At 33.8% G+C, this 21478-nt stretch overlaps 2 protein-coding genes across 2 annotated transcripts; one reads left to right on the top strand and one right to left on the bottom strand.

The window, feature by feature from the left end:
• Positions 1-3818: 3818 nt before the first annotated feature.
• On the bottom strand, positions 3819-11683 carry LOC128669705 (gustatory receptor 5a for trehalose-like). Its single transcript, XM_053744758.1, has 9 exons — positions 11580-11683; positions 10915-11033; positions 10005-10171; positions 6410-6526; positions 6177-6325; positions 5919-5972; positions 4929-5091; positions 4520-4606; positions 3819-3869 (listed from the first exon to the last, which is right to left on the bottom strand). The coding sequence occupies exons 1-9, from the start codon at positions 11681-11683 to the stop codon at positions 3819-3821; spliced, it is 1011 nt and encodes a 336-aa protein (XP_053600733.1).
• Positions 11684-13533: 1850 nt separating this feature from the next.
• On the top strand, positions 13534-21286 carry LOC128669704 (gustatory receptor 5a for trehalose-like). The gene is made up of 11 exons (XM_053744756.1): positions 13534-13561; positions 15394-15511; positions 15998-16116; positions 16256-16441; positions 17445-17605; positions 18135-18251; positions 19107-19255; positions 19452-19499; positions 19898-20060; positions 20508-20594; positions 21236-21286. Exons 1-11 carry the CDS (start codon positions 13534-13536, stop codon positions 21284-21286), a joined length of 1227 nt encoding a protein of 408 aa, XP_053600731.1.
• The last annotated feature ends 192 nt before the right edge of the window (positions 21287-21478 follow it).

The following is a 21478-nucleotide window of genomic DNA, read 5'->3' as shown; positions in this document are numbered from 1 at the left end:
TAATATGGTATATATGTGATAATATACTCTTTTATTACATCATTCAACTCTTGTTTTGATGGACTGCATTCCATGCAGAGGCGTATTTCATATATCGCAAGCAATATATAAGACACTGAAAAAAATTATACACATTATATTTTTTGTCTATTTTTCTTTCTGTCTCTCTCATATTCAGGTGTGTCGGTAGGATTCGGGACTGTGAAAGACAAATCATATCATTTTGAATATTCGGCTGTGATTAAACGACCGTCCTGTGAAAATTGTTATGACGAATTTCAGTGGTATTCAGCACATGAACGAGTAGAATCTGAAATAGCACGATGAATATGATACACGTTGTATATACAACGTGTTTGGCCCAGAAAATTGTAAGAAACTAACAAACATTCGAACTATAAAAGAGGTAGTAACTTTTGCTTGCTTGAATAGTATATTAAGTCATTTATTAATTAATTACAGTCATTAAATCCAAGTATCTAGGTTTCCAGGGGGCCGATTCTCACTCAATCGAAATTCATTTCATTTTTTTTTTCTACTGTTTAACAAAGTATCTTCATTCACAGAGAATCACAATCGAAAAAGTTCATCCTAGTGCACCGATAGATCGAACTTTTTCGATTAAACCTTCGAAAAAAATTGGAGAAAATTAACGAAATGAACTTTGATTTCACGAGAATTGGGCCCCAGGTGCGTTGATAGTAAAGGCGGGAATCGGCTGAAGCTGTGCTGTGAGTAGATAAGTTTCAAGCAACCAATAGGAATTCAGGATTTGTATATATTGGTTGTAACCAGCCAGTAAGAATTAACGTCTAATTTTGTATAAATTCATAATATTCTAAAACAGTTGCGAACAATTCTAAGTAATTTTCTCACCCAAAGCATCGATCAATATAAATGCGGCCGTGACGTAACAATACATGCGTGTGTTTTTTGAGGTGCGTATCTCCTTAAGGTGGTGTTCGATTTCTGTCATTTGTCTTATAAACTTTGGCCATTGTTTGGAATGGCGGGCCAATGCAATAATTAAAAAAAAATTACTTGAATAGAATATAAAGTAATCTGTACAAAAAAATTGCTTATTATAATACTATATTCACATGCGATTTTGTCCGCATAAATTGTGGAGTGGCTAACGTTGATTGATTGACGCTCACTCGTTCCTGATCGCAAAACTCGACTTGTCTCGAATATCTTTAAGTAAAAAAAGTCTAACAAAAATTGGACCAGTCGGACGCCGTTTATTTTAGCCGGACATGCAATCATAAAGCCTAACTATGTCCGGCTTTATCCGGGCGCCTGGCAACCCTAACCTTATCGAATAGATCTATCTCAAGTGGTAACGCTATTCCTTTCTGAGTTTTAGTCTTTGTTATGTTGACCGATGTTGATGAGATAGAAAACTGTAATTTTCCTTTTTTTACTAATATTATAAATGCGAAAGTAAATTAGTTTGTCACCTGTTCACGCTCTATCTACTCAACCAATCTTCTTGAAATTTTGCATACATATATAGCACATAGTTTGAAGTATGGAGAAGGACATAGTGTAAGTAACTTTCATCGTGGAAAAACAACTTTCCCCGTCGGAATTTTACGCGGGCGAAGCCGCAACTTCGCACGAACCTTTTTTATTTAATGTTGCTGACGTTGCAACGACCTTGTAGTAAATCCTTAATCAACCTCATTCAACAATAAAATAACTTGACGCAAATAAAAAGCGACATTCTTACCAGCAGTTTTCAATGATAGATTATTTTTAAGAATATACATTGTATTCATTATTGCTAGTGCACATGAAATTAATAAATTTGCGAAGAAGTATATGCCGTAGAATCCTTTTACATTATACCTGAAACATAACATTCCTATAATTGTAGGTATTTGGCATTTTGGGTTATTGAACTGTCCGCGCATTTTTAAAAGCTTTGTAAAACATTTTTTTTCAGATTCACCCGTCCATTTTGCAAGTCAAATTCCATCACTTTCGGTTATACTATCAGAGTTGACATTTTCCACGTGATAATCCGCCCAGAATTGGGTCCAAACCAGCAGGGAACTCCACAACATTTTACTGCACTGCACCGACACGAATATTGCCGCACTTTGAATACAAAAAGATCTCCTGAAAATTACAGTTTTATAGGTAAACTTTTCTATCCCACTGCTGGGCAAAGGTTCCCCCGATTCTTTCCAAACCGCTCTATTCGGTGCCAAATCCTTCTTATTCGCAGATCATACTTACTCCGGCGCTTCCTTGGTCTGCCACAATTCCTCTTTCTCCACCTAGCCCAGCAGTGGGACGGAACCGGAACAGGTTAAAAAAAGGAGAACTTTTAACTTACTTTAGTTCAGATATTGTAGGTTTGTCCAGTCCTTCCACTGGAAAGTATCCTAACCAACGACACATATGCATGAAGAGGCGGAAGCATTGGTAGATATTATTACTATTTGTATTTTCATTTTTTGATGTTGAGCTAAAAAAATGGTGATATTTTAAATCTGAGAATTTTTACGAAAAATTATAAAAGAATAATATATTTCTCTATAGATAGATAAGACATATTTTTATTTTATTACTTTTTACGAACTCCTCGGTAATTTTTCGACACTATCATTTTTGTCGCTAAAATATTTATTCAAATATTTATCAGTCCACAAATCATACGTTAAACGTTTACGGATTAACATAATCTAGTATTAAAATACGAAACAAAAATATGTTTTGGAGTTTATACATAATGGTTATATAATAATATTGTATTTAAATGATAATTATACCTTATACATAGTGGAATAAGAAAAATGGAAATACTGTTTACTAATACCATGGAATTAGTAATTACTCTGACGGCTAATACTTCATATAAAACGAATATAGTATATTTCGACAATCGAATCAAGAATCTATTCTGATTTCAAAGTTCTGATAGATAAATATATATTTTATTTAGTTTGTGAAATAAAAAAAACTATTTCTTATTATAAACGCGAATTACTGTAATTTTAGTATTTTTACGGTAACGTTTTATATTTTACTCTCCAATAGTCTTTAAGTTTTAATTTATTTACGTAACATAACAACTTTTGAGTCATAAATATTTATATCTATGACTGACTAAGGGTGCAAAATTTAAACTTTGTTGATTTAGTAGGGAACTGATTGTGACATCTCATTTCTGTCATAGATATGATATAAGCTATAGATATAGCTTCATAGCGATTGATAATATTAAAGCACTTTTTGATGTAATATACATATATTGCTATTCTATTCAACGATAGCCCGACCTCTCTCTTCTTATGTATTCATTTTTTATTGAATAAATCTTGTTTCCCAAATAATTATTTTGCTGTTCAAAATGATATAATAATGCAGACTAATTTAGATATATTTTCTGACCATAAGTTGTTGACTGATTAGATATTTTAGCTAACCAAATATATATTTTTGCTTGCCAAAACATGTGTTAGTATAACGTGTACTCACTAATTACCTTTCGACGCGCAAGAAGAAGAAGGTTGGACTGCAGATGAATACTTTGGATCGAAAAGTTCTTGGAGTACTGGTTCTACCTATAGCATATTCATGTTTCGCTATGACAGCAACAAAAACATTCCCAAAAAGGGTTGACATTAGATAGCGAAATCTTTCAAATTTTCAGGGCTTTGCAGACTTTGGGGCATTAGTATGAAGAATACAACCACGCGAGGATTAGAGTGAGATAGCTCTACGTTTCAAGACCGTTTAGCAATAACAAAGATACATTTGTTCACAATACGTATATTTATTTTTCAATCGGATACATCAGAAGTACTTTAATGAAACTGCAGTAATACTAATTCATAGGTTAATATGCTGCCCACAACCTGCGAATATAAACAATATGTATAATAATGAGAATGCTAGTGTACAATTATTTATTTTTTTGTAAAAATTATTTTTTTACAAAAAAATCATTTTGTACACAAGCTGTTATTGTTGTCGCAGAGATTTTAGTGCAATCATGCAATCAAATTTGGTGCGTCCGTGCAGTAAACTGTTGAGGAGTTCCTTCGATGAGAGCCTCTGCGTGAACCATCAGGTCATGTATGTCGTAATAATGCATCCAAAACAAATGTGTCTACTAAATTCAAAATTTCAAAATTTGAACTGCAAGATTCCACCTGAATATACATACTTATACCTACATTGTGAAAATGAAATAAAAGCTTGTATAAAAATAAATATAGCTTTGCTAAACTATGAAGCGGTGGTAGTGTAATAGTTAAGCGACCCGCAAGGTCCCAGGTTAGAATAACCATGGTGAGCTTTTGACAAGATAGGATGGTGCATTGTTTAAATGAATATCTTTAGGCATTTCCCCACAGCAATGGTCGTTCCGAAATGCTAATAGCTTTCTACATATGAATGTATATTATAAATATTTAATTTATGACATTATAACGTGGCTGTCAATGTCTATTTTACGAATAAATGTACTTTGAATTTTGACGCCATAAACTCGATAAGTACTCACCTGAAGTAACATTGGACGAGTAACGAAAAACAGTAGACCACCAATTGCAACGGGATTTTTCTGAATCCGCATACGAAATCGTTGCACCTGAGCAATTAAAACACCTTTTAAAATGATCATCAATAAAAAATTCCATGCCAAATCTTTTTTGATGTCAGTAGGTAGTAAAAGTTAAATCAGATGCATTTAGGCGATTTGAATGTAATCTGACTGCGGGAATTGAACCCGCGCCCCTGTCTATCCGGGACAGCGCTCTTGAACACTGAGCGCTCGATTCCAGAATTTTTTCATCTCATTATTATTTTCAAAAATAAATTAAAAAGCATGTGTGACATTTTTAAATATCCATTTAAATACTATTTTATATTTCAATAACAAAATAACACACAGATAAGTGGGAAAGACTAACCTCAAGAGAGTATTCGGAAGATGGGATTGTGTCCAGTTCTATCAGCGGCTTCCTGGCCACCAAGCTAACATTGGCAGCTAACAACGATGTAACTACAAACTTCATAAAAAGGAACCAAAGCGAATGCACAAAATATGCCAAATATGTTGGCGACTTGTGAATTCTGAAAGCGGTAAAAATTAATCAGATTTTAGAAATTTAAAATACACTTGAAACTAACATATAAATTGACATATTTCTATAAAAAATAGGTCAAGTTTCCGTTAGACACGCGCATGAAGTGTTCTGTACTACATGATTTATATCTGCAAAAAAACACGTGCAATTTTATGGGAGCCTCTTTAAATATTTATTTTATTAATTTTAATTTGTTGATAAAGTGGCTACAGATATATATAATAATAGGTGAAAATTTAAATTTTTCTGACTATCACGCTGCATGAGATACAGCTAGTGATAGACGGTTGGGCAGCTGACCCCCGTATTCTAAAAGTAATAGGATGCCTTACCCTTTGGGTACGGAACCCTAAAATAATGACAGTTATGTGTCGCCCTCGTCTTGAGAATTAATTACTAGATCGCCCTCGTCTTGAGAATTAACTACATTCAGCATCTTCTTTCATAATTACACGTGAGTTTAATTTTATCAAAACCAATCAGAACTAATATTATAAAGGCGAAAGTACCTTTGTATATTTGTTAGGTACTTCTTCACGCGTTATTTACACAACCAATCTTCTTAAAATTTTGCATACATGTAGATTGAAATACGGAATACATAGAGTATCTTTCATCCTAAAAAAAGACTCCTCCCGTGGGAAATAAACGCGGGTGGAGCCGCGGACTCAAGCTAATAATATTTATAAATCTGTGGTGAAAACATATTCTTACGAAACAATTATAATTTATTACTTTTTGTTACTCTTAGACCATACGTAGACACTCGGAGGAGACAAAATATTACATTTTGTATTTATTCATTTAACTTACTTTTCAATAATATCTTTGTCGCAGTAACTTAATTTAGAGTTTGAATGCGATGCTCTAAAAAAAAATAAAGACATGAATTAATAAAATATACTGTACATATATGTATAAATAGGTATATAATAGGTCCTATGGCGACAATAGTATTCGCAATTAAATTTATTTTCTGCTTCATTGAACGTCTTCGATTACATTCCGTCGTGGAGCCATCGTAAAACATTATAGAATGCACCAAAAACCGTACCAAAAAATATAGCTTACATCAATATATGAAAGATTTGGGTACATATATAAAATATGTGCCCGATAAATGATAGCAGGATGAAGACAGACAACCTTGCATTCACTTGGGTCACGAGTTCCACCACGCGAGTATAATGAATACGGAATCTTTCCCAGGATCCGTTGTTCTACAATAACAAAAGACACGATTACTTCTACATATAATATTGCATGATCACGATAAACTCATCCAGTTAATTCGTTATAATTACTTGGCGACTGTGTATACATTTATTCAAGTCCTGGAAGTATGAGATCAGGTATAAACTGAAACTGATTATCAACACGTCTGTGAAGCTCTTCAAAAATGCAACTTGAGCGTGCGCGATCTAAAAATGGATAAAAATTAATGAATAAAAATGGAAATAGCTAATGCTGGTCTAATTTATAGCTATTTTTGATATATGATGAAGTTTTGATGTATCCTAATAAATATTAAAAATGCGAAAGTTTGTTTGTTAACTCTTCACGACTGATTTGCTTACCAAAACTTCGTGAAATTTTGCATACATGTAGTGTGAACTACGTAAAATTGTGTAAAATTGTAATGAGTAGCGACTCGCCTTACCACGTATAAACCTAATATAGGTTTTTGTTGGTAGTGCTTGTGTTTTTCATATAAAAATATTGTAACATAAATAAAGAAATATAAAAAAAAATGTGGGAAATTCACGCGGGCGAAGACGCGGGCATAAGCTAGTTAATTTAATAAATAAAGATTCAAACATATGTATCTTAATTTATTTAATTAATGGTGGTTCACTTCTTTCACTTCCACGCAAAGTTGGCTGGCTTTTGCGATAAGTCTGCATTTGCACTAATTTATGTTTGAATATTTAGTTACTACTAAAGTTTCTTATAACTAGGACATACTTTCTAGTAACTAGGGCAATAAGAAGTTTACCTATCTCTCTATCTTAAAATTAAATAAATTACCTCGAAAATTGCCCCGACAATGTGGCTATAAGGTAGCAATTGAAAATAGTAAGGTGCATTTAGTATGAAAAATTCTTGCAATATGTCGCATATATCGTTTGATGAGGCCATGCAGTCTTTTGCTATGTACATATTGTATGTCGCAAATAAAAGGAAATCCACTGAAAAAAGAATAGACGAGAATGAGTGACAAATATTCGTCAATGATTATGTATATTTTTAAATTACAATATTTTACTTTATCATATTTTTAATTTATATTTTGACTTTTTATTGCGATGTCTAAACTTATATTGCACTAGTTGTTTACTGCAGACGGACGGATGGAAAGACAGACAGACAGTCAGATAGACAAAAAAATAGACAGGCTTTTGAATTTGAAGTGATGTGAAAGGATAAATACTTTTGAATATAGAACGTTTTACGACCTCTATCAGCTTTCAGATTTTGTGAAACCAAAGCCATGATCTTGTAGGTTTTCGAATCCATATTGGCAAATTCCTTCTGGAAAAGTGTTCTTCGTAAAGTTATCGTATTTACCTAGGGTAGTGGCCACTATTTGGAATGTAACACATACAACTACCTTAAATATACTTATTATTGGAGTTGTTTGTCATTGTCTTCGCTATTTGACATACACACTAGCCGATAAATATCATCAACTAGAATGCAGAACATACAAATACGTAACATCTTACTAATGTCCTCATAGGAGTGTCTACAGTTCACAGAAGCACGTTTTACCGAATATTTTTTTTGGTTTCTCAAAATCTAGATAAGTAAGTTTGAATTATAATAATGGGTAAATTCAGTTCTACTTGACATAATTAGGTTAGGTTAGGTAAGTACATGTTTATAAGCTTTAAGTACTTTACATACAAAAAAAAATTTCGGCGATACGTGCTATCGGTGAATAGTTTCTGTCTGAAGTTCCACACTCGTCCTCATGCTGTCTCTTTTTACATATGTGTACCCACCATGAAAAAAGAGAGAACGACGCAATGACAGTTCCCTATTTTTTTTGCATACAATTTTATGTCAAAACTAGCTTTTGCCCGGGGCTTCGCCCGCGTGAATTTCATACCGAAATCACAGTAATTTTATCGCGTACTCTGTAAGACTGGTGTGATATATGATTCAAAATCGAATTTTTTCTCATCTTTAGTTCAATTTTCTGTTTCCCGCTGCGTGTCTCGTCCCGTAAACTTGTCCAATCCCGCTTCCTGCTATGTAATGTAAAGTAGATATCCCGTACCATCGTGTTACATATCATGTTTTTTGCAATGTGGGAAACAGGACGGGCCTGTTTCCCACTACGTGTCTCCTTCCCATTTCCCGCTCCTACTCCCACTCCCGCTTTCTGCAACGCATACCGTCCCATTTTCCATGACGTTTTACGTCCTGGTTTTTTATTAACCACAAACGAAAAAAAAATTAAACAATTTGTATTTACTGTTATTTGCTAAAAAAGTAAGTGTGCCAATTTTCAGCTTTTTATCTTGAAAATTGTATGAAACCCCCCTTATGAAGGGGTTTAGGGTTAATTTTTGGAAAAATCTGAAATACGTATTCATTACTCTGTTGTAAACAACCAAAATCCAAATTTTCAAGTCAGTAACTTCAACGGCGTAGAACTTTCATACTTACAGATTTCACCCCTTTCACCCCCTACGGAGTAGAATTTCCAAAAATCCTCTCTTAGTGCTCACCTACACTCACCTACATGCCAAATTTCAGCTTCCCGCCCAGCAGTTTCGGGTGTATGTTGTCTGTCAGTCAGTCTGTCAGTCAGTCAGTCAGCCAGTCAGTCACACGGTAATGGAAGAGTTTTATACTGAAGTATTGATACATACTGAGCCCATTAAATCTATAACAGACGTTAATCGATAAAAACAATTTGTTTATATTCTGTTTACACCTTTCTACAAAATTTTAAAGTAAATCGGCTCCGTGGATTGTTATTTTAATTTTCCTACAGGACTCTCCTCATTTTCCGGGATGAAATATCTATAAGATGTTAACCCGGGATTCTGAGGCATTTTTGATTCATAATTAGTTTTTCAATTATCCTACGGGAACCTGACAATTTACCGGGATGAAATGTATCTAAGATGTTAACCTGGTATATAAGGTAGCTACATAACAAATTTCAAGCAAATCGGTCCAGTAGATTTCGAGTGATGCGCGTTCAGACAGACAGACAGACAGACAGACAACAATTTCCAAAACTATATTTTCGTCATCTATATCAGTAACTAAGTATATTCCATGAAAAATTTTAAAAAAATATCCAATGTACAAATTTGACCTTTCTTCAGTTTTATTATATGTATTGATGATATTGATTTAACATGGCATATTTTTACTTATCATAATAATAGTTATGCACAATATTAACTTGACATAATGTTTCAGGCACATTTTTTTAACCTACCATATGCATAACAATTTTTAAGCATATTGGCGGCTTACGGGGTGGCCCAAGGGCCGCCCCGTCGCACCCTAACCTACTGCTACACTATAGCTTTATGCAAATCAAAATTATGTTAAAATATATTAGCCTAAACTATAAATATGCTTATTGAAAAGGTCTGCCAAAAACAAGTATGTCAAAATATTGTTATGTCAAAAAAATATATGCCTAACTCCTTATGCTAAATTAAATTAGGATAAAAAAATTATGCGAAAAAAGGGACGCAATGATGTGCTGATCGACCTATCGACCTGGTCGACCACAGACGATTTAGCCACACAGATCCGAAAGACCTGCGCACTGGTTAAAGTCAACGTCAAAGTTGACCGATGTAACACCCCCTTATTCGTTTCTTTGGAAAAGTATAATAATGTCTTACCTAATTGTTCAACCATTACAATCGACGCTAAGATGTTACAATACTTGTCTGTCTTTTTTGAACTGCGTATCTCCTGAAGTAAGTATTCTATTTCTGTCATTTTCCTAACAAACACTGGCCAGTGTCTTGAGAAATTGGCCAATATTACCATTGTTAAAAATCCAGTTGAATAGTATATAAAAAAGTCTGTAAGAACATTGCATATTATTAGAAGTAAATATTTTCCACCCCCATGTCGTATTCCTCATGGCTGAGGGTCGTGGTCATTACGTGGAATGAAACACACACAACAACTTTTTTGGCATTATTAATGGAGTGGTTTGCCATTGCCTTCTAAATTTCACACACAAGTTAATAATAATTAACCAGTGTTCAGGTTTCCTCACGATGTTTGCCTTCACCGGAAGCAAGTGGTGGTCGATGAAAACTAGTATATATGAGTCAGATTTGAATACAAACTCATGAGGCAAGGGTTAAAAAGTGCTAAACTTAAGGCCTGTTTCATTATTTTCTGATAAAATATCATATTGTAATCTGACAGATAAACTAATTGCTAGATAAATCTGGCTGAAGTGATTGGCCAGTTAGCATTATCCAGCATTTGTTAAGCCAATTTTATCGCTTAAAATTAAAGGACTAGATTCTGACGCACTTTGTCTGAAGATCTCTCTTATGGACGCTCAACGGCTGAGGAAGAAAAGTGTTGAGCGCTTTTCTTTCTTCCTCAACAGTTGAGGGTCGGAGCCCAAAGTCCGCTTCCCTACTTTTTCGTCTCCTCTTCGCACGGTCGTCGGTGGCGACGGTAGTTGTCAGACTGCAATTTGGCTGAAGATGATGCCGAGAAAATAAAAGAAAAGAAGAATTGAAGAAGATGAAAAGAGAGAAGAAAGATAGATGCTAATAAGCAAAATAGAAGCACAACTACTTACCAACAGTCTCTAATGTCAATCTATTATTAACAAAATGAATAACATTCAATATTCCTAGTATAATACCAACCAATGTGATTACAACATAGCATATTCCGTAGATACCTTTTAAGTTATACCTGAAATGTATTTACAAAACAATTTATTCTCTACCAAAAGGTTATTTTCCAGAACATTCACTTCTCATGATGTACCCTAGCTGCAAAATGTATCTTTTCTTTAATTATAATGTCTTAATTCAAAAGATCGCTTTCGAAAAATGTCTCTATCACAAATTGTCATGCATTTAATACAAACTCGATTTTTGAGACACATTAAATACCAATAATTCCATTTAAAATCTCGCACATTTCAAACCCGCACGTTATTTGATATTTCTCTTAATCATGACATTGCAACCGACAAAATTTAGAAATTGTAAGTGAACTATACAAGTTTTATTTATAATTGTTATAAGATATAAAAAATAATTTACATTTTAGCTATATCATAGACTATTTGTGCACCAGGACTTCGCTCCCATACCTACCCATTTCAGTTTACATTCTACCCGTGTTCCAAACATTGCATATTGGAGTAAATAGCATGCTGATACACATACATACTTTCACGTTCATCTTATTAGTGGTATATAAGGCATAGTTTCTGTTAATTTTTATATTAACCTGAGTCCAGATATTGTAGGTTGGTGCAATCCCTCCACAGGAAAGAATCCCACCCAACGACACATAAGCATGGAGAAGCGGAGGCACTGATGAATTTCACTCATGTTCTTTGTGTTTGCATTTTGTGAATGTAAACTGAAAACAGTAATGCGACGCTAATTAATTATTGATTAGCACAGTTAAAAAATATATAACCGACATTTTACGGGTAAAGGTACCTGTGATCGAATTTTATTTACGCATAAACTATAATGAAATGAAATAAATACCTACATAATAATTATAGAAGTTAATTACTAGATAGAACTACTTTTATAAAAAAATGTGTGACATTTCATGGTCTTAAAGGTATCTTATGGTCGAACTTTCTCTGTCTCAATCTGAGCGTATTCCCGATTCATTCCTCAGCCGTTGGGCGTCGGGGCGCAGGTTTCCGCTTTCCTACTTTTTCGTCTCCACTTCGCACGGTTGTCGGCATCCCTGGTTATCAGGCCATTGGCACGCATATCATCCTTGACGACATCAAGCCAACATTTCTTGGGTTTACCGCCTTCTGCCTTGGCCAGACGGGCGGCATGACGTTATATATATATATATATATATATATATATATATATATATATATATATATGTAACTTTAGTTACGCATATTTCTTATCCTACCTATTTTAAAACTGTTTGAATCAAAACTAAAAAACTATATTTAAAACCTATCCATGGGTGAATTTCACGAGCGTTTTGAATTTCGCCGAGGGATGTCGTTAGTCCACACACAGTAATCAATTTAATGATCCTATTTTATAAATAAGTAAAGTACTGGTACAATGTTAATTTTATTAATGTTGGATTAAAAAAAAAATATTCCTTATAAAAATAAAATGTCGCACAAGAATGAAATGCTACACGCCGCGTTCAAACGCTTGTGAAATTCACCCTTGGTAACCTTTACCCGTAGAATGTCACGTACACTTAAAATTTAATAAAAGTTTCTATAAAATTACATTTTACGAGGCCCTGTTTTCAACGCTTTCATTGTTGCCAACGAACAAAATTTATAATTTAATTATTTATTAATAAGTTCACAATTTATGTGTCACTATGAATAAACAACCGACATATTTTCTATGGTGTTGACAGTATCTTTGAGGTGCCTCGTACATACCAAACACAATAATAACACAATTCATCAAATTTATTAATGAAGACTGGAATAACAGAATTGTTTCGATAGTTCATACTAGCTGTTACTTATGGATTTGCTTATTCGATTTGCAGGTATTTAAGTACCTATCTTTTAGCAGGAAAAATTTTTTTTTCATTCGCCATTGCAAGTTAAATAAGCTTTTATTTAACTTGCAAAGTATTATATATAGATTAGATGTATATAGATTTAAAATTAATGCTAATATTTTATTGTAAAATCAAATAATGTAACAAACATCTTTTGAAAGAGAAAAGTGCGAGTTTCTGGCTCTGAACTTTTCAGTCTAAAAAGGGCATTAAAGATGGAAGTAAACGGTTCCAGGAATAGAGGAAGACCTAAGAAGAAATGGATGGAGTGTGTCAAGGATAGTATGAACAGGAGAGGAGTATCAATGGATATGGCAAACGATAGAACGAAATGAAAGGAACTTACATACTGTGCCGACCCCACATGAGTGGGATAAGGTCAAGAAGAAGAAGAACTTTTAGTAGTAAACTACGTTCCGATTCGATGGTAGATTTAGATAGTAGTAAATAAGACTATTTAAGTAAGTAAATAGTAAAAATAAAAAGCTCTAGAAAATATGTATGAAGATAACTTTTGTCAAATAAATTTAAACTAAATTCTAGCTACACAAACATACAAACTGTACACACCAACACCAATTTGTAATATAGATACTTGACACAATGAAGCAGGACAAGACAAATCTAAATAATAAACGATTGGTTTGAAGAACACTGTATATCAATGTCAAAGGTAAACAAGTTGTTTGTCAGTAAACTATTTACGACAAATCGAAGTAAATATTATCTTAATATTTAATCTATCAGAAATGAAATGTGGAACAACAAATTACTTGGGGGAAAATATTTTACCTAAAGTATTATTATTTATGGGAAAAAATAGATACTAATATTAAAAAGAGATAAGATTTGTATTTCGTTTGTAATGGATAAACTACTGATCAGATTTTGATGAAATTTGACACAAAAATGGGCGAAACTTTCAGGAGTGATATAGGCTACTTTTTATTATGGTTTCACCTGAGCGAAGCCGGGGCAAGCGGCTAGTGTTATATAAAGCAATTGCTTTTTACATTTTTTAATAAGCTGACCTATGTGGCCTGATGGTCGTCATGCTGGACTACTATACTGGAGGTTCCGGGTTCGATCCCCGGTCAGGTCAAGCAGACCTAGGTCTTGGATATTCTTCTATATAAGTATATGTTACACAATTAAATATAGTTGAGTTACTAGTATCCCATGACACAAGTCTCGAACTAATTTTGGGGCCAAGTCAATCTGTGTGATTTGTCTTGATATACTTATATATTTATTTATTACTAGCTATTGCCCGCGGCTTCTTTTTTTGGAGCAGTTTTTTTTTCGGGATGAGAATCCATCTCCATCCTTCAAACTATATGTATGCAAAATTTCAAGAAGTTTTAGTTGAGTAGATAAAGCGTGAAGATTAACAAACTTACTTTCACATTTATAATATTAGTCCTAATCCAAAGTCCTAATCGTTACAAAGGTTTAATTACATCTGAGAGTTAATTATGTATGTGTTTGTTATTGTGCAGACGTACAGTACCTTGTGTAAGACATGGCTTTAACACGCACTGACCAGTATTGAAATTAACTTGATTGTATAAATTTGCGATGCAGATCAGTCTGCCGTATCCATCAGCGCGACATCACGTAACTATCAAACACATCCATAAATTTAATTGTTACGTCATTGATTATTATAAATTCCATTCATAATGTAAAAGAATCACTTATGAAATAACTAGGTTTTTACCCGCGGCTGCGTTATCGTAGTTGCACGCCTTAGGACCCCATAAGACCAATAAATTAATGTTAACCTCAGATTTTGGAATGAAAATAATATTGTATTTATTAATATTATTAAATCCATATATGAGACACGCTAATGAAAACAAAACATGACAGCAGGCTGACGCTGAAAATATTGATGTTACCGAAGCAATAACGTTTATCACAAGTAGAATCTAACGTATAAATCAGTGTTCTAATGAAATATTTGAAGACACATTCGTTTATACTATAATGAAAGTGCTGAAAAATAATTTTTTGAAAGTTGAGTTACATAAAAGGTACATAAAAGTTTAACCTGATTACCTACTAATATAATAATATAAACAATATTATATTACAATTTATAATTAATTGTGAATTAAAATTTAATTTATAATTATATATTTACTTTAACTTATTTATATGAATAAATAAAGAACAACTAAATTAAACTAATTTAAATAATAATTATAAATAACTTTAGCCTTTTCTTTGATGTATTTATGTTCATCCGATATTAAATGACCTAGTCCTTATTGGGGTTAAAATTAGGATTTTAAAAGGTGTTGCACAAGTGGCGTCTTATTGGAATGTATTGCACCGTCAACTATATAACGTTAACTTTAACGTGCCCAGAAAAATGCAAACTACACCATTTTGTCTGAACGTCAGGGGCGCGCCGGTTAAAATCAACGTCAATTTTAGAAGCCTTCAGAGAAGGATATACCAGTGGGATAAACCACATAATTATTATATATTCATACATTTTCAAGCTCACCAATTCAAGATCAAAACTCAGAGTACAGTGAAGTGTATCAATGCTTTCGCTTCGGGATGCGTATGTGTCGTTGGGCGGGATTCTTTCCAGTGGAGGGACTGGACAAACCTACAATATCTGGTCTCAGGTCAGTTTATTTTACAAGCTTGTATTTCACACGTTTTCTTTCATGTGAGCATTTTCCAAGTGTCTTCCTCAGCTGTTGTGCGTTGGAGCCCAGTGTCTGATTACCTACTTTTTGTCTCCACTTCGCACGGTCGTCAGCATCACTAGTTGTCAGACCATTGGCACGGAGGATATCCGTCGTATCCAATGACGACATCAAGCGAGCATTACTTGAGTTTGTCCCATTCGCTTTTGTTTCACTTGTACTGTTAGTGTGTTATTCTGAGTAGATCTGAAATTTGGGATTCACCTTTAGTTTGGATGACAATGCGATGTTATAATAATCAAATTCATCATCCTAATTCCAAAGTTAATTAGTGCATCCAACATCCCCGATTAGCGTGTTAAGCGGTTAATATAATACGGTCATAAAATTAAAAGCACATATGTTTTTTTAATTCTTTTATCTTCGTTCTAATCATATTTATTTAACTTATTTAATTTTCAGGTACAACTTAAAAGGATTTTACATTATATATTATGTAGCTACCATTGTGGTTGGAAGTCTGTCAGCAATATTGACCTTTTTATGGCTTCTTGAAAATGATTTAACATTAATCACTGTTTGTAAGTATGGTTTCGTTTTTATTAGACTATGGGTTTGTTGCACCAGTCAACTTTGACGACTACAACGACGACAACTTTGAGGACCAAATATATAAACACTTCAGCATAGTCTATTACAAATATATATTTTTTTTCATAGCTGACTGTATTTTCTCAATGACTGGATTTTTTTCAATGTTTATGATGGCCGGGATGGCCCGTGATTGGCCAGTGTTTATGAGAAAAATGACAGAAATAGAACACCATCTTCAGGAGATAAGAACTTCCAAGAATACTATCACGTGCTGCAATATCATGACGTCATCGGTCATGATTGCTGCTTTGGGTAAGAATTTTGATATAAATCAAAAGAATCACTCGTCAAGCTTCACATAAATATTCAGCAACCTTCTTAAGCAAGAGTGTCATCCAATATTTATTACAAAATCCCTAGTTACTCATTTAAATTTTCATTATGAGTGAAAAAAGGTGCATCTCCCAGTATTTTTGATAAAATATTGAAAGCGCCCCTTGTGTCCCTCTTTAATATATGTATAAGACCTATATTTGTTAATTGACGTCCTTGGAGAAAAGACTGCGGTGAAGTTTGTTGCGCCGTTTCTTCTTCACCTGCGCTTTGGAAGCCGGCATTAGACTTAGTTTAAGTAATTTTTTTGACGTCAATAAGTGATGTATATCATCCTAAATTGAATAAAGAATTTTGAATTTGAATTTGAATTTGAAAATTGTGCTTATGACGGCAGTATAGGCGAACTAATTCAGCGATGCAATAATGAAGATTACTAACCTTGGAATGAGGCTCCGCTCTCTTAAGTAATTCAGGATAAATTGCAGTCTTTGTTCCAGGTTCGACTTTATCATTAATTTAAATTTCATCGTAATCAGTCCACCCTTTTGGTGTAATTAAAAAGAATATCAGTCAGTCGATAACAAAAAAAACTCTATACTATTTTGGCTCTGCCAGCACGAATATCTAATGGACGAACGGTATGTCCCTATGTCCTTCTCCGTACTTCAAACTACATGTATGCAAAATTTCAAGAAGATTGGTTGAACAAACCTTACTTTCGCATTAATAATATTATTAGTTAGGATCGATGGTATGAGGTACATAAGTATTTTGTTAAAATATATTAAAGACTTATTAATTGTAAGTTCGTTTGTTGAGGGTAGTCTTCGGAATTACTCGATCACTTTGTAAATCATTCACCAATAGGCAGCTATATTATTCCTGACCTGAGTCAAATAGGGTCCAATTTATCCAATATTCCCACCGTATCAAAGTCACGTCATGCAGCTTGTAATAATCTAGTTTATGTTTTTTACAGTGGAACATGTTTTATCAGTGATATACATCATATATCTAACCAAACAGTGCATGTCGTCCTCAACTGAACTGTACGAAATACTGATGGAATATTTTGTTGTAATCGCGCCTTATTACTTGCAACATCTGCCTTACAATCACGTTGCCGGATTCATTTTTAAGGTTGTTAATTTTCTTGACTTATTTAGAACTTTGTAGAATAGGGAACAGAAGCCATTGCTCAGCAATGTGTTACTTTATTCTCTTTCTGTCATCTGAACATTTTCATTTGCGAGATCGGTCAGAAACTAGGGTCCACTTAGGACACTGAGCTGATGCCTGCAACTTCGTTCACGTGACCGAACAATTTTTGTTAAAGAGTAAAAATTATTAGAAAGATTAAAAAATATCTTTATATACTATATTGGGGGTTATTCCTTCCGGCGCCCTAAAGTTGGCCATCGAAAGTCGACACCAGCGGCTTTTTAAGTGTCTGACCTTGTGACTTATTTTATCGTCATGGGAAAGATGGTCATCAGACTGAAAAACCGGCTAATAAAATCACTGATTGAGGTAGACCTCGGTAAAAAGGCCGTATGCATGGATAACTCATTTTTATCTATTTCTGCTATTGGCTTAGAAAGGATTATATATATATTTGTTTAGAAAATATATAAATGTGCTGCATTGTAATATAATTTTATTTTTGTAGATAGTCAACATACAAGTGACATTTTTATGGAGCTTCACAGATGTCTTGATTATTTGCTTCAGCATATACCTGATCTCATACTTCCAGGACTTGAATAAAGTTATCAATAAACGTCGGGTAAGTTGGATCTACTACTTTTTCTCCTCCGTTTCGTTATCCCACGTTCTACGGTATCCCATACGATGAAAGTTTATATTATACTAGATGTTGCCCGGACCCGGACCGGAATTTTCAGATAAAATATAGCCTATAGCAGTCTTGGATAATGTACCTTTCTAACGGTGAAAGAATTTTTGAAATCAGTTCGGTGGTTTAGGAGCCTCAAATATACAAACTCACAAACGCATACCTATATATAATAGATCTAAAATATTAACATATACAGGGTTACTGGTATCAAACGCAAAACCTCCTAAAGACTACTTGGGTACATCAAAACAAGCAACTTTTATTCTACGACTTTGGTGATTAGTAGTTTTTTTTTCATATAAAATTAATACAATCTAATTTGCGATTCTACAACATCTTAAGTCTATGTAATAGCCAAGCAACAAGAGAAAGGTACAGTAGCGTTATGTAGCGGAATCGAACATAGTTAAGTTTTATAGAAACGACATTAAAAGTAACAAAAGGAAAAAAAAATGTATTTATTACGTTTAGACAAAAGTTGTAGAACAAAAGATGTTAGTATTTGTTAGTTAGATGTACCTTATGCGCCTTTGGAAGGTTATTCGTTATATACCAGTAATCCTGTAACAATATATTCTGGAAATGGGCTGACAACTAGGGATGCCGACCAACGTGCGAAGAGGAGACAAGAAAGAAAGTAGGAAAGCGGTCCCTGGGCTCCGACGTTCAATGCCTGAGGAAGGAAGAGAGAGAATATATCTTGAGAATACGGGAGGAAAGCCCTGGGAAGTAGCTAAAACAATAATAAGGCGATATAAGAAACCCTAATATTTTAAATTCCAGAATGACTCGTCCTGGGAACAACTCAGAGTTCATTACAGCCGCGTGGAGGAACTCGTGATGCAAGTGAATGAGCAACTGCGCCTCATCATCCTGCAGTCGTTTGTCACATATATATTTTATATATGTACGCAACTGTTTCACACATTAAAGTAAGCATATCTTTCTTATTGAAGTATGTATACTTCTTCCAAGTTACATTCAAAGCTGTGAGTTCGAAATTAATTTCTATACAAAAAGAAAGAAAGGTTTTTCAGAATTCTATTTTCGAAAAGAAATCTAAGTTCATGTTTAAATATTTATCCTTTATAGCCGTTTTTTAACATGTTTCATTTTGATTTGTTCTAGAACATCCCAATCGAGACTGATTGACTGCGATAAAGATAAAGTGGATATGTAAGATATATTTTGTTGTTTATTTCATAAGATTTGTTGTACTAATTGACCTATTATGACCTACTTAGAGATGCCATTGGCTCATCGTAATTTTAGAATATTGAGTAATAGTGGTGGTCGAGACAGGGACAGAGACCGCTTGGTAGACCAAGTCTCCAGATCATGTGACATTGTTGGGGTCACGGGAAAGCGATAGTTAAGGATAGCACAAGACGTTACAAATTGGCGCAAAAGTACGGACGTCTAAACACAAAAGTGGGATTCTATGTAGGATTATATTACGCTGGACTTAATTTTTGGACTTTTAAACTAAATTGAGACTTGTCACATTAAATATAAAATACACATAAAATTGATTATAAATTACACTTATTTAGATATTTTTATATGGCTTCCAGAATTCGACATTCTCCGGAGTACTTGACATATTATGTATTTTCGTTTGTATTCCTTGTTCTGAGATTTGTTGTTACATCGCTGTTGGCTGCCAATGTAAGCTTGGTAGCCAAGAAGCCTTTGACAGCTCTGGATTTAGTGCCTTCTTCTGAATATGGTCTTGAGGTAAGTCTATTATTGGTAGAAAATCCACGAGCATCTTAATTTAGGTTTATAACTTCCTGATCTTTTTCTCAACCAAAAGCTGTACGTATTTTGCATTTTACCATATTTTTGTCATTTCACTCACAATATCAAATATTGAAAAACATATTTAAATTAATATACGTTTATTAATGCGTTTTTTATACATTTTGAGTCAAAAGTTCCACTCCAGAGAGTACTGGTTTCATAACTACCCATCACACTAGTTACTGATACCGATATTCTTTGGATCGGTACCAACCGGAGCGGTAACCTAAACCTGTGTGATATCTTTAGAATATTTAGATATAGGTATGAATTGCAAACATATCTGTAATTACAGATATGTTTGCAATTCGATGATCTTTTAAATTCGTTATTTTGTTATTTTTCATGTAGTCATGTAACTGATATGATTCTTCTGTTCAGGTGCGACGTTTTCGATTACAAATTGAGTATACTCCCGTCGCAATGAGTGGACTATTTTTTTATGTCACCCGTCCAATGCTACTTCAGGTGGGTACAACATTGTATTTTTCTTAAGGCATCGCTGTTTCTCGTCTTTAATCAATTTTGTTAAACTGTATGAATGCATTATGGTGAAGTAACAGATTAAAAATGTAGGCAAGTTCTTTTTTCAAAATTTTGCCCATCAGCAGAGAGGGACCGGGAATTTGTAGGACAAATCTACCCAATACATTTTGTGCCGAGTAAACTAGCGAAGAACAATACTTTTTTTAAATCTTTTTGATTTCCTATAACGACCTCCATGGCCTAATGGTCATCATGCCGGACTGCTACACTGGAGGTCCCGGGTTCGATCCCCGATCAGGTCAACAGAATATACATCGTTGAGGTATAGTATCCCATAACACAAGTTTCGAACTTACTTTGGGGCCTAACTCAATCTGTGTGATTTGTTTGATAAATATATATAAATATATAATATACATATTTTAATTAATTTGAATAATGTTTTTTTATTCCCCCCACTTTGCTTTTTTGAAATAGGGTGGCCAAGCAAGCAGTCCACCTGTTATGTCAAATAATCCAATGAATACAATGTTATAGGAATAGCCATTTTCACATTTTTATGTGAGTGTTTGAATATTTAATTAAAATGAAAATACTACTCCACAAATGCATTTTGTCCACAGGTTGTTGGAAGCATAATAACGTACGAACTAGTCATGCTGCAGCTCCATTAAAATACTAAAATATTTCAGCAAAAATGGATCACGTTCATATAACGCACATGCGCTTGCAGCCATACTTTGTGTATTTAGATATAACACTGTTTTTCATCTTGGCGTGTTTCCGCCATTTGCATGGCATTATGACGCCACGAAGCCTCGTCATTAAAGTAAAGTTTAAAATTTTGAAGATTTCGCTGAAATTTT

The sequence above is a fragment of the Plodia interpunctella genome, chromosome 5 (genome assembly GCF_027563975.2).
Source record: "Plodia interpunctella isolate USDA-ARS_2022_Savannah chromosome 5, ilPloInte3.2, whole genome shotgun sequence".
Taxonomy (NCBI): domain Eukaryota; kingdom Metazoa; phylum Arthropoda; class Insecta; order Lepidoptera; family Pyralidae; genus Plodia; species Plodia interpunctella.
The sequence above is the reverse complement of the archived record's forward strand: the minus strand, read 5'-3'. Positions and strand labels throughout refer to the sequence as shown.

Excerpts from the sequence above, each read along its gene's own strand:
- LOC128669705 (XM_053744758.1), bottom strand. The coding sequence starts at position 11,683 with ATGAGTGAAATTCATCAGTGCCTCCGCTTCTCCATGCTTATGTGTCGT. Across the intron at positions 10,172-10,914 it reads ATTGACATTAGAGACTGTTG|ACTTTTTTATATACTATTCA; the intron begins GTAAGTAGTTGT and ends ATGTTCTTACAG. Across the intron at positions 6,527-10,004 it reads GTAACATCTTAGCGTCGATT|ATCGCGCACGCTCAAGTTGC; the intron begins GTAATGGTTGAA and ends ATCCATTTTTAG.
- LOC128669704 (XM_053744756.1), top strand. The coding sequence starts at position 13,534 with ATGTCAAAGGTAAACAAGTTGTTTGTCA. Across the intron at positions 15,512-15,997 it reads CCTACAATATCTGGTCTCAG|GTACAACTTAAAAGGATTTT; the intron begins GTCAGTTTATTT and ends TTTAATTTTCAG. Across the intron at positions 17,606-18,134 it reads TTGCCGGATTCATTTTTAAG|ATAGTCAACATACAAGTGAC; the intron begins GTTGTTAATTTT and ends TTATTTTTGTAG.